Source organism: Mobula hypostoma, chromosome 27 (assembly GCF_963921235.1).
Source record: "Mobula hypostoma chromosome 27, sMobHyp1.1, whole genome shotgun sequence".
Lineage (NCBI taxonomy): Eukaryota > Metazoa > Chordata > Chondrichthyes > Myliobatiformes > Myliobatidae > Mobula > Mobula hypostoma.
In genome coordinates this window covers 23460996-23477372 of record NC_086123.1, presented here as the reverse complement: position 1 = coordinate 23477372, position 16377 = coordinate 23460996, and the positions used below count along the sequence as shown (strand labels likewise).

Sequence of the window (16377 nt, the reverse complement as noted above, 5' to 3'; positions counted from 1 at the left end):
GATTCAAGGCAGCTGTTTTTCTTCTATATGTGGGATACATTCAGTGTACAGGTACTGTACATCTTTCCAAATGTTTTCAAGTCAAGTCAAGTCACTCTTTATTGTCATTTCAACCATAACTGCTGGTACAGTACACAGTAAAAACGAGACGTTTTTCAGGACCATGATGCTACATGAACAATACAAAAACTACACTGAACTACATAAAACAACACAAAACTATACTAGACTACAGACCTACCCAGGACTGCATAAAGTGCACAAAACAGTGCAGGCATTACAATAAATAATAAACAAGACAATAGGCACAGTAAAGGGCAGTAGGTTGGTGTCAGTCCAGGCTCTGGGTATTGAGGAGTCTGACGACTTGGGGGAAGAAACTGTTACATAGTCTGGTCGTGAGAGCCTGAATACTTCGGTGCCTTTTGCCAGATGGCAGGAGGGAGAAGAGTTTGTATGAGGGGTGTGTGGGGTCCTTCATAATGCTGTTTGCTTTACAGATGCAGCGTGTGGTGTAAATGTCTGTAATGGCGGGAAAAGAGACCCCGATGATCTTCTCAGCTGACCTCACTATCCGCTGCAGGGTCTTGTGATCTGAGATGGTGCAATTTCCGAACCAGGCAATGATGAAGCTGCTCAGGATGCTCTCAATACAACCTCTGTAGAATGTGGTGAGGATGGGGGGGGGGGGGTGGGAGATGGACTTTTCTCAGCCTTCACAGAAAGTAGACACGCTGCTGGGCTTTCTTTGCTATGGAGCTGGTGTTGAGTGACCAGGTGAGATTCTCCACCAGGTGAACACCAGGAAATTTGGTGCTCTTGACGATCTCTACAGAGGAGTCGTCGATGTTCAGCAGAGAGTGGTCATTCCGTGTCCTCCTGAAGTCAACAACCATCTCTTTTGTTTTGTTCACATTCAAAGACAGGTTGTTAGCTCTGCACCAGTCCATTAGCTGCTGAACCTCCTCTCTGTATGCTGACTCATCGTTCTTGCTGATGAGACCCACCACGGTCATGTCATCGTCGAACTTGATGATGTGGTTCGAGCTGTGTGTTGCAGCACAGTCGTGTGTCAGCAGAGTGAACAGCAGTGGATTAAGCACACAGCCCTGGGGGGCCCCCGTGCTCTAATTATGCATGGCAAAAAAATTACAGTAGGTTGCATTATTTAAAACTTCTGAAGCATAGAAAGATACAACCGTTAGCAGTATAATTCAAGATATAATGTTGATGTCCACCACTATTTAACACTAAGCTTTATTATATTATTAAAAATTATACCTCAGACAGAGACAAGCATTATTCACTTATCATCAGTAAGTCCAGTTCTATACTTAGACTTGACTAAGTTCATCACGTAAAACAATAACTCGCGTGAATATTGATGTAGACACTAACTGGTATTTAGCATTATCACTGAATATCTAGTGTTTACTCACAAACAACGGAAGAAAATACAGCGGATTCCAGTTAATTGGGCAATGGGTTTATGGGGTTGCAGTTTATTTGAAACAACTCCTAATGAGCAAAAACTAAAAATCGAGAAAATAGCCAGGACTCCCTTTGTTTATTTGGGACACCGTGCCACTTAATTGGGGCAGGAGACTGGTGCTGAACAGTTTCTAACTAGCATTAGCTGAACACACGAGGGGCTGTTAGACACTACAGTCTGCTTAGAGCGATCAGTTTTTAAATTGCTTTAGTTGTGTGTGCATGTGTTCAAAAAGCAGTGATTTTTGTCACTGATAGCTGGCAAACAATAAGACAATTTGGAACTGCTTTGCCCACCATGGTTTCAAACATTCAAGCTTGGAAATGCCAAACAGCTGGGAGTGAAAATGTAACGATTTCACTACTTCAACAAGTTAGGAATTACAAAGAATTTTAAGGTATGGACAATCGTATTGAATGTTACAATGAAAATGAAGATTTGGAGGATGCAATCGTCTAAAGCATTGTATGGAGGCAGTCCGTTATCTGTGGTAGGTGTCTGCGCTGCTTTTGTTCATGTACAGTCAATCAAAAGAACACAGCAGATGAAGTACTCCATCAATAACTATTAGGAACTAATACATTTTTAAAATACTGTAGAGGTATTAGTAGCATTCTAATTTGTTCTGTACTTCACTTAAATACATAATTGGTTACTCACTTAACAGTAGTTTGGCTTTTTTTTATACCTCTATTATTTCTATGAAACTTTGCCTAATTGGGACAGCCACTTAACTGGGCCAATATGTACTGGTCCTGATGTGTCCCAGTTAACCAAATATAAACATAGCAAAGCCAAGGCCAATTGGTCCAAACATTTACTATCCAAGTACTGATGTGCCCACCAGGCTTTAAAATGTATCATCCAATGCTGTGTGTTCTCGTATCTGTATAGCTGGCATCAAGCTTGGGTGAGAAGTTTCTTGTGAGAAATCTCACTGTTCAAGTTGTAAAGAAAAAATCATTCATTGCTTTATTTGGCAGTAAAGGTAATCATCATGGCTGTTTTTGTTTACTATGGGTGAAGTTTAAAGAATCAAGGTCAGCTCTGCATATTGTGTCCCAACAAAATTTCTCCACTTGGGCACACATGCCATAGGTTGCATATACAACTTGAGAAGTTCTGAAGGTTCTGCAATGTAAAAGTGGATAAATCCACAAGGTTTGACCAGGTGTATTTGAAAGCTTTTATGGGAAGTAAGGGAGGAGATTGTTGGCACTTCAGGAGAGATTTAAAAAAAATCTTTGTTAGTCACAGGGGAGGTGCTAGAAGACTGGAGAATAGCTAATGTTGTATCTTTATTTAAGGACAGTAGGGATAGGGCAGTGAGCCCTACATCAGTGAAGGGAAAATTATTGGAAGTGATTTTCAGAGATTGGATTTATTTGCACTTGGAAAGACAAAGCCTGATTATGGATGTGTGCGTAGAAAATCTCTTCTACAATTTTGATTAAGTTTTTTTTGAAGGGGTGCCAAGAGGATTGATGAGGGCAAGGTCACAGAAGTTGTTACCTGAACTTTTCCTGCACAGTAGACTGACTGATCCATTAGAAAGTAGTCTAATCCAGTAGACTGATAGAATACATCGGACCCAAAATAAGCCAGCCAATTAGATACAAAAAAGGCTTGGTGGGAGATGGTGGAGGGCTGCTTTTTATATTGGAGGCTCGTAATCAGTGATGTACCACAGCAATTAGTACTGATTCTCTGTTGTTCATAATATACAGTAGATTCCAGTTAATTGGAGCATCAGTTAAACTGGGCAGCCGCTTATTTGGGACAACTCAAAGAACAAAAACTAATCAAGAAACCAGCTGGGATTCTCTTCATTTATTTGGGACACTATGTCACTGAAACGGGACAGGAGACTTTTGCTGAACAGTTTCTAACAAGCATCAGTTGTTTGTGGCTGTTAGATTCTACACCTCAGTGCTGATTTTGTTCATTTACAGTCAATCAAATCCAGTGAAGACTGGATTAATTCCTCTAAGAATAATTGTTTGGAACTAATAGTTTTATTGCACTATATTACAATTGGGCCAGTGTTCTAATTTGTTCTGTATTTCACTTAAATATATAATTGTTCACTCAGTTAAACAGTAGTTTGTCTTTTTTAAAAAAGTATGCATCTTAACTGGCATCCAATGTACGTTAGCTATTCGAATGAGAAAGTTGGTGCCAAGGTTCGCAAATGACACCAAAAATGCTTGTATTTTGGACAGTGAAGAAGGTTGTCTAAGTAACAACAGAGTTTCAATCAACTGGAAAAGTGGGCAGCAACTATTTATCTTAGATAAGGGCAAAGTAGGAAGTTAAACCAGGATAGGACCCTGGAGAACATTGCTGAACAGAGAACCCTCTGGTTAAAAGTACATAGTTCGTTGAAAGTAGCAAACACAGGTTTGGCAGTGAAGATGTATAGCATGCATGCCTTTCTGGACTGAGGCACTGAGTGGAAGATAGGGATATCATGTTACAATTGTAAAAAATATTGGTTAGGTTGCACTTAGAGTAGTTCTAAAAGGATGTAATTATGATGTAGAGGGGGCAGAAAAGATACACAAGCATGTTGCCTGGTTTGGCTGGCTTGAGTTATTGGATAGGCTGGGTTTGACTTCCCAGAAGAGAAGATGGCTGAGAAGTTATATATTAGGGGAATATAAAATTATGTTAAGCATAAATAGAGTAGCTGGCAACTCTAGAGAGTGTACAAGTTTAGGGTGAGAGAAGGGATAGATTTTTCACACAAAGAGTAGTTGATATCTGGAATGAGCCTCTATACGTGGTGAAGGTGGCAGGGACAGTAACAACACTTAAGGTACATCTGGGCAAGTACTTGAATGAACAGCGCATAGAGCAGGGGTTCCCAACCTGGGATGCATGGACCCCTTAGTTAATGGTAGAAGTCCATGACATAGGAACCCCTGGCATAGAGGGATACAGAATTCATGCAGCCATACGGGATCAGTATAGATACCACAATGGTCAGCAGAAATACAGTGGGTCCAAAAGTCTGTTTCTCTGCTATACAGCTCTGACTCTAAATGCATCTGAAATGAAAGTAGCAGAATTAAAATTTTGCACAATTGTATTATTTAATGCTTGAGAACTGTAATTACCATAGTAATTAATAGGTGAATGAGTAATAAATTGGGATAAATTGGGATTTAATTATCCATTATCCTTCAAAAATGCTGTATTGAGTTTCCCTGTGCTATAATGTGATGGGGAGAAGTAATGATGCAAACTCACTGTTCGAACAAGTGCGTACTCAGATTCCACATCCAACTTTTAAATGCATGTAATTTAAAACGGGTATTTTAAACTCTTAACAATGGCAAAAAAAAAGTTTGCATCTAATATCTACTATAACTGATACAAAAACATGCAGATTTTTAGTGTAGATATCCAATCTCAGATGATTAACAGACTAAGTTCTACTGCAGTCACAGAACCCTAAAATTGCATTATGCTTTGTAATTAATTTAATGATAGCCATTATATTTGTGAAGTTATTTTTAAATTCCTGCTAAGTTTGGAATCTACTCTTCCTCACAGAGGTTATTTCCATGAACGGTGAGCATTTCTGAGAATCGACATGAAACCATTGGCGGATTTAAGAGCTATAGGGGAAGATTCTGATTGAAAACATTTACCATGGAGTATGGGAAGCACCAATAGCATCTTGACCAATAGTTTAATTTATTGCTCATTTGTGCAATTTACCCTGTAGGATATTAAAAGATTGTGTAGTTGGAGGAGGTGGAGAATCCTATCCTGTCTTGAAGATTTTCGAAACTATAAAAGTAGCCCTCCCTGCCACAAATTGTGTTAAAAAGGTGGAGGAGTGGTGGTGGGGGGGGTTATTGAAGGGTTAAAAAAGATTTTATATTAGCAAAGGTTGTCGGCACTGAATGAACAGATACAAACATTCACATATTCTTTCGATTTTATATGCGACCAGATGAAATCTGAAAACTTATGAGTTTTGGTCAATTCCTCCCAAAATCATCCTGGATTATGATCAGCATTTGTTTTAAAAACAAAAAAAAATTCAACTCTCATTCATAGAACCATTACAGTGCACTCCTTTCTACTCTGAGGGTCCTCAAAATTCCCGCACTACTACCTATATCACCTACATTTGTATAAAAGACAATTCAAAATTAAGACATTACATCATGTACCAGCTATTGTATCCAACTGGCCACATCATAGGAACACCTAAAGCAAGGCAGATCATGAATAGAAGTCTTGTACAAAATATTTGTAAATATTTTTGTGTGACAACTTTTTGGTGTGCTCATGGGAGCTGTGGTGGTAGATGCATTGCCATAATAGAGTAAATTTCCTCTGTGTATCAGATGGATTAGTGATCAGGATAAGCTTAGTTAATGCCATGTTGTGACCAGTTTTGGCAAATGGTGACAGAAGAGTACTTAATGCTTTCATCACTTGGTCGGCCTTAATGCTTGGCAATTATCAAATTATTTTGTCACTGAAAATAGAGGAGATAAAAGTCAGAGGAATTCATTCTTTTAGTTCCCATAAACTATTACTTTGCCAGGGATACTTTATGGAATTTTCTTTAGAACACTCTCAGATTTTAGTCTTAATTTTATAATTTGGAAAAACTAATTACAACTATTTTACTTGAGTATGTAACACATCTACCTTGACAAAATATTTTGTTAAACCGGGATTGTGCATTGTTAAATGCACCCTCAATACATCTGCAGCTTTTGAAATTTGCTCAGCTTTTTGTAAATAATGCAATTGTCATTTCTCTAATCTTCTGCTCCTCAGGCTCTTCATCTTTTGTTAATCCTCTCTCGCTACACAACTTCATCTTCAGCAGCTCTGTTCTACAGTTCTGAACAGGTTATAGAATGGGAAGCAGACATTTTGTCAGCAAGTCCATGACAGGTCTGTGCACTTTCCCTTCCCCCTTTCAAGTGCTTATCCAGTTCATTTTGGAACAGCATAATTCAACCTGCCACTAAACATCTGAGACAGTATTTTTCAGACACAACAATCACTGTATTTAAAACATTTTTCCTAATGCAACTTTTACCAATTACTTTCATTTTGTGGCATCTGGTTCTTGACCTTTCCATCTAGTTGGATTCTTCATTATAACTTAAAATCCTTTATCAGATCCAGTTCTATCTTCAAAGGATAATAGCCACAGACTGTCCAGTTCATCTGCTTTGCCAATATCCCTCATCATTAAAACATTCTAGTAAAGGTTTTCTGTATCTTCTCCAAGGTCTGCATTTTTGTTCCATCATGCACAGCACCCAGCATTCGACATAAAACTCATGGGTTAATCGGTGTTTCACAGATTCATTCTACCTTCTCACTCTTGTGCTTAATGCCTTTATTATTTATTTAGTGATACAACATGGAATAGACCCTTCCAGACATTCAAGCCACATTGCTCAGCATTCCCTGATGACCCCAATTTAACCTTAACCGAACCACAGGACAATTTACAATGACCAGTTAACCTACCCGGTACGTCTTTGGACTGTGGGAAGAAACTGGAGGACCCGGAGAAAACGCATGCATTCCACGGGGAGGATGTACAAGGACCCCTTACAGAGGATTCTGGAATTGACACTCTGAACTGTAGTAGTGTCGTGCTAACCACTATGTTACTGTGGTGCCCATGATACCCGTCAGTCCCATGACCCGATGCTTCCATCACTGCTTTCTCAAACCATCATGCCACTTTTAATGATTTATATACACATACCTCCACATCTGTGTTCGTATTACTTTAACATTGTGCCCTCCAGTTCATTTCACCCTTCTTAAGGAAACTAAATTTTCACTTTCTGCATTAAATTTTATATGCTACATGTCCATTCAATTCACCAACCTGTCCACATCTTCTTGAAGCCCTGTACTAAATCTCACAGTTCAATAATTTTCAACTTTTGAGCCTGATGCACAGGTGGAAATTGTGAAGTAATTTATGTATATTAAAAGCACCAGTCCTGGAAATGACCTCTGGGAAAAACCATTGTACATTTTCCTCTGGTCTGAGAAGCATTAGTTCATGTCTACTCCCTATTTCCCAGCATCTGGATACTGCCCCTTTAATTCCATGGGCTTCAGCCCTGACGATACCTATTAAACCGTACTTTCTCAAACACTTTCTGAAAGTCCTTGTGGACTTCCCTCAATCATTCTAGTTTTACCACATCAAAATATACATCAAGTTAGTTAAACATGATTTGTTGGCCTCACCAATCAATCCACAATCAAGGCAATTGTCAATTTTACCCTGGACTCTCATTTAAAAGTTTGCCCATTCCAAAAAATACATTTCTGTAATCTAAGTTTTAGATTTGATAAAGATACAAGGTAACAGGAATAAGCCATTCAACCTCTTGTGCTTGCTCCACATTCAATAAGATTATGACTGACCCAATTGCATAGATCAGTCATAATCTTACTGAATGTTGAACAGGTAGAAGGGGTTGAATGGCTTATTCCTATTACTTGACATTCCCTCATCCCCAGAATTCCTTCATCCTTGTGCTTAAGAGCATTCAAATATTCTCTTCTTCAGTGTTAAAAGGAGAGTTCCAAATTCCTACAAATCTTTTTGGAAAAGTTTTGCTTTATCCCGACATAAATAAGCAACTGCTTATTTTTAAACACGAATCTTTAGTTTGAGGTTCTCACAAAAATGGAAATGTCCTCTATATCCACCCAGTCAAGATGCTCCAGTTAACTCCCTTCTCACTCTTCTAAACCACATCAGATATAAACTGAGTACATCCAACCTTCTCTAACAAGGTAACCAGTCTCTTCCACATACCAGTCTGAATGGTCTTTGCCAAAGTACTTCCAAAGCATCCACAGCATTTAAAAAAAAATCAATGCTGTACAAAACATTCCAAATTTGTTCTTACTGATTAATTTTCACTGGTAAAAAAGTAATAACATTGTTAGTTTTCCAAGTTATTTATATACTTATTTTTATATACAAGAGATAAGGCATGGTTACAGACCCTTCTGGCACAATGAGCCCATGCCACCCAATTACATCTTGGTGACCAATTAATCTACTAACCCTATATCTTTGGAATGTGGTAGGAAACCAGAGTATCTGGAAGAAATCCATGCAGTCATGGGGATAACGTAAAAACTTCCTACAGACTACAGTGGAATTGAACCTGGGTTACTAGCATTGTAATAACATTACTCTAACCCACTATGCTGCCGCATTGGCCCCAAGCAACTAGCCCTTTATCAACTATGCATCTAGTTACTCAGATTCTTCATAATCTTTTCATATCTTTTTCCTGTCGAAATGAACAATTCTGCATTTTCCCAGATTGTGCTCGATTTGTCAGTCACTTGATTTACTTGTATCCCTTCACAGTGCCTGTCAAAAGTCCTTGATACAACCTGCATTTGTTTTTGCAGACCACCAAAAATGAATCTTCTACTGATGCACAGGCAAGAGGAAAAAATGCGACTTGTGATGGCAGCACCAATGTTTCTGCATTAATCAGATTTGACCATTAATTTTGAAAGATCGGAACGATTCCATTCGAAATTCAAATGACATAAACATTCAAGACATGCAAAATTAAAACTCTGATTTGGTACCAAAATAAAAAGTAGAATTTAATTAATGCAATGGATCACTGCCCCACAGCATTTGAGTAGAAACTAAATTTGTCTAAATGTGTATATAGAACTCATGTCAAGATCTAAAATTTCAGAGCAGGCATGACGTAAATTTACTCAGTGATATTTCATACATCTCTAAACCAAAACATGATGGATGTAAAAATATTGCAACTGTAGATAATTTACAATACAGATCCTCCATAGGTTAAGATAATTTTCTGTTTCTGTGAATTGCTCATAGCACAAATAATTTACAGTGAACCAGACTTCAATATGGCAGCATAAAGCAAATCCCTCCCTACCAATGCTCCCTCTAACTTGTAATGGCCAAGGTGCGCAAAAATCTTGTGCTGTGTAGCTTTTTGCCCGGTGACAACAACACGTGCGCAGTGAATAATTTCTTCAATAAAAAGTATAAATAGGCCAGTTCTAAAATCTGCAGACAAATCATCGCAAATTCCTCATTGTTAACACCATCCACATCAGAAACTGGAAAAGGAAATGTTATGTCGTACGATCATGAAATATATTTAACATGCCATCGTGGTAGAGGGTGACAACCTCTTCTGTGCAATTTAAATTCCTTTGTGTGCAAACAGCAGAAATGTTCCTTAGAGGGAATATTGATCCCAACAATATCCCAAATACCTGTTTGTATCTATGGGCTGTGCACAAGTTGGATGTTTGTAAGATGGGGATGATCTGTATTGGAATACCACAGTAATCTTAGGGTAGTTTTCTACTAAGAAGTTAAAAACATCAGCCATTAATCTACAAAGATTAAATTTTTCTTTGCTTTGTACTATGTAAGTCTAACCTCATCCAGTAGCAACAACACGGGATCCATAATAAGTGCCCTGGCGATAGCGATCCTCTGTTTCTGGCCTCCTGAGAGTCTGATTCCACGCTCTCCCACTATCGTTTCATAACCATTCTAGAAGCACAAATCAAAATTGGTTGTTGTTACATGTTGTAATTTATGGTCAAGTACCAGAACAGAAAAAATAGCATGCACAAAATTTTTTGCTAGTAGCAGCAAATATAACACCCATGTTGCTAAACCAATAGAAACTTGCCTTGAGCCTAGTGCACTCTTCATGGTTAATAACTCCTCATATTTAATCAAAACATTTATTTGAGATTCCAGATCCATAAAAGCTTCAGGTGAGTTCCTGTTCAGTGATCCATAAACGAAATTCTTAAGTGCAACACTATCAGTACATCCTCAAGAATTTAGCTGTGGCTTACTATCCTACCCACAATCAGTTCTGGGTGTAGTGAAGATTCTGGGTGATGAAAAGATACTTCCCAAACAGGCAGTAGGAGGTGGCTGAGTCCAATACTCGAGCTACAATGTCAATACATAGGACCATAAGATACAGGAGCAGAATTAGGCCATTTGGCCCATCGAATCTGTTTTGCCATTTCATCATGGCTGATCCATTTTTCCTCTCAGCCCCATTCTCCTGCTTTCTTCCTGTATCCTTTTATGCCCTGACTAATCAAGAATTTATCAACTCAAGAAGTATACCCAATGACTTGGCCTCCAAAGCCACCTGTTGCAACGAATTCCACAGATTCATCACTCTCCGGCTACAGAAATTCCTCCTCATTTCCATTCTAAATGGACGCCCCTTTATTCTGAAGGTATTCTGGTCTTGGACTCCCCCACCAAAGGAAACATCCTCTCCACATCCACTCTATTGAGGCCTTTCAACATTTGACAGGTCTTAATGGCGTCACCCCTCATTCTACTGAATTTCAATGAGTACAGGCCCATAGCCATCAAACGCTCTTCACTGGACAAGCCTTTTTATCCCAGAATTATTTTTGTGAACCTCCTTTGAACCCTCTCCAGTGAAAGCACACCCTTTCTTAACTAAACAATACATTCAGAAACTAAGAGGATGGGATGTGTGGCATGGGGAGAAGGCCAAGGTAGGAAAAGGGTTTTGGGAAGACAATCTGCTGTAGTGGATTTACTAGACAGCTTTAATGCTTTTCTTACAGGGCAGCTAACTTTATTTTCTTCATAAAATTCAAAACTAGATAATACAAGATAGTCTTGTGTCACTTCACAGCATGAAACATATCACACCAACGACATAAAATATTTACATCATATCAGAATGTGGTCCACTTTTATTTCACATACATTCCATTAGAGTCAACTCTGACAGGCTTTTAGGAAGAATAAACCTATGGCTCCACTCTCTCAATATGCAGCTGTGGGAGGGTCCTACACGGCTCATTCAATAAAGCAGCTTTGCAGTGTATCTCTTGGCACACAAGTCCTGTGTCTTAGACAGCGCCAGCCATCAAATGGGAGACGTATGAAATTGAAAGCGAGTCAGCAAATATTACTGAAGTGATAATCTTTCAGTATGATAACCTTTCATCACTGGATGGTGCAACTTACGCCTGATTTAAGAACTCTTACCCAACTGCGGATTTTCTCACCAAACTTCATTTTGAAGAGTACAACCCTTATGTACGTTACTTGGGCAACTACCCAAAAAAATCTTCTCCTGGTTCATGCTGATAAAGCACATCTTCTTTGCCCCACATATTAGGAATCATATTCCTTTTTAATGTAGCACAAGTCTATTCCAGGTGAACTATCATCCCCAGAGTTGGCCTGACTTAATTTTTGATGACATTAGTCAGTAAAATGTAATCCACATTAAACTGCCAGATGCATTGCCAATGTTGCTTCTTTTTCCAACTCGCCATTCTGATGCAAGGGTAATGATGTCCTTCAAAGATTCTGAACAGTTAGAAATATGCTGTACACCTCCAACAGTTCTGGAGCAATTCAGTCCCACAGAGCCAAGTAGAACTCAGCTTCTACCTCTTCATTCCCCGCTCCCCCAAACAGCCCTCCGGAGATTCACCTACACCCCTTCCAACCTTTCAATTCATGGTATGTGTTCTCCTCTACACAGGTGGAAATGAGTGCAGACCAGACAACCATTTTGAGGAGCATTTGTGCTTTGTCTGCAACGGCAATTTTAAGCTTCCAGTTGTACCCATCACAGTAACTTTCCAATACCACACCAACCTGTCTGTCCTCAGCCTCCTCCATTAAGGAGAGGCCAAATGTATATTGGAAGAACAACATATCATAATTCTCTTAAACAACATATAACCCAATGGTATGACTACTGATTATTTGAATTTCAGTTAATGCACAACCCCAGTGCTCTCTTTCCATAAACACTCACCTGTCTACATTTTTCCCTTTGTTTTGTCATCCCTCCTATTCCCTCTCCCTACCTTGTTCTATCTACCTAGCATACCCTCACCACCTAGTCCACCTATCAGCCTTTGATTGATCCACCCCTCCCCCCTCTGTTCCATCCACCTATAATCTCCTCCCCATCTGGTTCCTCCAACACCAACTAGCCTGTATCCCACCCCATGAGTCCTGATGCAGAATCTCACTTCTAAACGTCTTATAAAACTCGCCTCTACAGGTGCTGCTTAAGCCAGCTTTGTTTTCATTCTAGGTTCGAGCATCTGCAGTCTCTTTTGCCTTCAAAGAATGGGGCTTGCTAGCACTTTACTTCTTGGAGATCTTCCTTGACATCCACCCCCATTGACTGCAACATGAACAAACCTGGAAGTTATTTTGGAACTGACAGGCTAATTTTCTGAACATCCATAAGGATGAGGAAACCCTGACTACACTGGGGAATCAAAGAGTTATCAGTCCCTTTTAAGTTCTTTGAGCTGTCAAGCACCAAGAGTTTTAAGTTCAATATTCATAGCCCCACCAGCCTTTTGGTTTTCCTTTTGGTGAGTCAGCCAACATCAGGTCAGCATGAGATCAATGAATCTGACTGTGAATGTTTCAGCACAAGTTTCTGAGACGAGACGGACCCATCTCATCTCTACAGATGTATTAAAGTCATGCTCTTACTGCAAGGCTGATGTTGAAATATTTCAATCAGGATTCTGAAGTAGCATCCAATTTGCCACTGGCTCTGCCAGATCAACAATGCAATTGGAATCACTAGTGAACTCATTAATGCAGTTAGGATACTTTATTCCTTCAGAATTCCAATCTCAAAGTTACTTGGGCCTCACTTTTCTACGTTTTCTTTTTTAAATAAGGTAGAGCATTGATTAAGTGGATAAATTATGATAATTAGATCACACAGACAGTTTCAGACTTACAAAAATGTAAACCTTTATAATGAATGAGGTACTCACTTTGTAACCACCACAAACAGCACCTACGGAGTGAGTGATTCAAACAGAAAACAAGCCAGAGTGACAGAGTAACCAAAAATTCTTATCACTGCTTACATTCATCGCAGGGAGTTTGAGTGTGCAGTGAAACTTTTACCTCATTCTGAATTCAATTAGAGAACACTTCTGCCTAATGAATTCCCTTGAAATCGAACATTCCATTATGATTACAATTAATAGCTCAATTGGTAATAAATGATAAAATATTGTTCTAATTGCCGGCTGGTGGCGTAGTGGCATTAGCACCGGACTTCAGGAGCGAACGCTCCCGAATTCGAATCCAGCCAGCTCCCTTGCATGCTTTCCATCTGTGCTGGGTTGACCATCGAGCTAGCAACTCAGCCTCGTAAAAATAAGAAAGCTTGCTAAAAAAACGCCATCATGACGACGTCCCGATGACTCTACTCAGAGTTAAGGGCTTTCTTCTTCTTCATTGTTCTAATTGCCCATGCTAAAAACCTTGAGAAGTGGATGCTTAGTGATGGTCGTGACCACTACTGACAAAGTTGTCACAAATTTTGAAGCATTTCATTGACTTGACGGGCTATAGAGATCTACACCAATCAGGAAGGACAAGGATCCAATTAGTATCCAAGTTGCTTGCAACCTTGAAATAAATTTCAGCCTCGTTATTCTGGATAATGGAACTGAGTTTGTTGAGACTGTTTTATTGGATTCTCAACTTGTTATTTTTTTAAAATGCCAATGGCTAACAACAGCAAGTACTAGTGTCTCATGATCAAATTGCAATATGCAGTGCCATTTGAAGTCAGTAATAGAGATTTTACTTTACTGCAGAGTAGACGAGAATAACACATGTTAAAGATATTGCAAATTACATTGATGCAATAAGAGCATATCATGTGTTAAAGCACTGATGTAACATCACTTTCTATTGCAGTAAACAGAAAAATGACAAGTCAGGGTAATTATGCCACATTGCCGATTTGGCAATAAAGAAACTAGTTAAGCTTAAAAGCCATATTTAATTTTCTTTGTTAGATTTAGCCTGATCAGCATTTTGAATGCTCAATATGGTTTGATTCAGCCTGTCTGGTATTCATTTAATAACAATGGACATGTTTTGCTTTTAACTAGTAGGTACTTAAAAACAACACATGGTTTCCATTTACTATTCAGTTTGTCTGGAATTTTAAGGAAAAAAAATAGATGATCACATGAAGGATAAAGAAAATGCTGTACATGGCATTATGATGAAAAAATGGATTTTTGATCTTACTTTGCAAGCTAAAAGCACTTTAATTACAAAAAAGATGAATGTTGTGTTGCTTCAAACTACATCAAGGTAGTTAATAGAATTTTCTCATGAATAGTCGGTTTGTTTAGTTAATAAACAAGTTTTTGTAAATGTGTGTGTAAAATAATGTAAACAAAAGGAGACAAAATCAGGCCATTTCTTGTTGTTTGGAAGTCTAACACAATGGAATACAGATACAAGATTAACTGCAAAGTACTTGGGAGACAAAACAAAAGCTAAGTAAGACACTAGTGAACTTATGTGAGAAACAACTTGCCCATTTCAAATTCTTGATGGTGAAACGTACATACAGAAGGGGACAAATGCTCTCAATCCTTTTCTTCAATTCAGTATAATTATGCCTGATCTCAAACTAAAGTGCATATGCCCACCTTTGTCCTTTATCCCTGGATATAGATGGTTAACAACTCTAGAAATATCAGATTTAAAATGAACAGTTGACCTGGTATTTATTACCAAGATGAACAAAATTCCAGACTTTTTTGTTCTTTGTATTATTTCCTCATTTCATTCCTCAAAACTCTGGCTCTAATTTTTAGTCTATAGTCTCTCGTTCTAGACTTCTCAATCATCAAAAATAAATAGTGTCTTTCAACTCTGTCAGTTCCCTTTAATATCTTGAAAACCAAGTCAGTCCCAGTTTGTTTAATCTTCTCTTATATTTAACTCTTGGAGTTCAGGTTTCCTTCATGTCCAATAAATGTTTCCAGTGTCCCTAGAAATGGATCGAGTCTTTCCCACTCATCTATGTGTTATCTTCTCTCATCTGTTTCTCTACACCAATTTATGCTTAACTTGTATAATAATCCAGAAATTCTAACGCTCAAGGACCTATTCCTTAATTTAATGGCTTCAAGGTCCTGGATATCAACATCTCTGAAGATCTATCTTTGGCCCAACAAATTGATGCAATTACAAAGAAGGCATGTCTGTATCTAAATTCCATTAGGAGTTTGAGGAGATTTTGTATGTCACCAAAGACTCTAACAAATTTCTTCAAATGTACCACGGACAGCATTCTGACTTGCTGAATCATCCTCTGGTACGGAGGCATCAATGCATGCGATTCGAAATAAAAACTGCAGAGAGTTGGAAACTCAGCCAGCTTCATCGCTAGCTCGCTAGTCTTCCACCATTAGGACATCTTCAAAAGGTGACGTCTCATTGAGAATGACCCTCAGCATCTCGGACATGCCCTCTTTTCATAATTATCATCAATGAGATACACGAGCCTGAAGACAGACACTCAGTATTTTAGAAACAGCTTCTTCCCCTCCGCCATCAGATTCCTGAATGATCCATAAATACTGCCTTACTATTTTGCTCCCTTTTCACACTTTAAAAAAATACTTCCTTTTGTAATTTAATCATTACACTGTACTGCAGCTCTAAAGCTGCAAATTTCATGACACAAGTCAGTGATAATAAACCTGATTCTGATTTAGCTCCCATCATCTGCTACTCCCCTGAAGTGACATCTAGTCCCCATTTTCCCCAATTTGCTGTCCCAACACTGAACAGAAGAAACGGATCATCCTGCTTTCTCCTCTCTAGATCCTTTCAATATGTTTCAAGAAGTTTCTTAATATGGCAGCAGGCCATTTATCTACTGGATTACAAATGGATTATTTCTGTCTCTTAATTATTGAATTCCTTGCAACCATCACATTATGCTTCCCATACACTTCCTTTTGGAGGG

General features: G+C 38.7%; 1 protein-coding gene across 2 annotated transcripts in view; it reads right to left on the bottom strand.

The window, feature by feature from the left end:
- The window catches only part of LOC134338554 (ABC transporter B family member 1-like), a 142935-nt gene that overhangs the window by 24929 nt on the left and 101629 nt on the right, over nt 1-16377 (bottom strand). For both annotated transcript variants that reach the window (XM_063034460.1, XM_063034461.1), the window contains one exon: nt 9963-10079. In XM_063034460.1, the coding sequence (XP_062890530.1) occupies nt 9963-10079 (117 nt within the window). The remainder of the gene's footprint in view (nt 1-9962; nt 10080-16377) is intronic.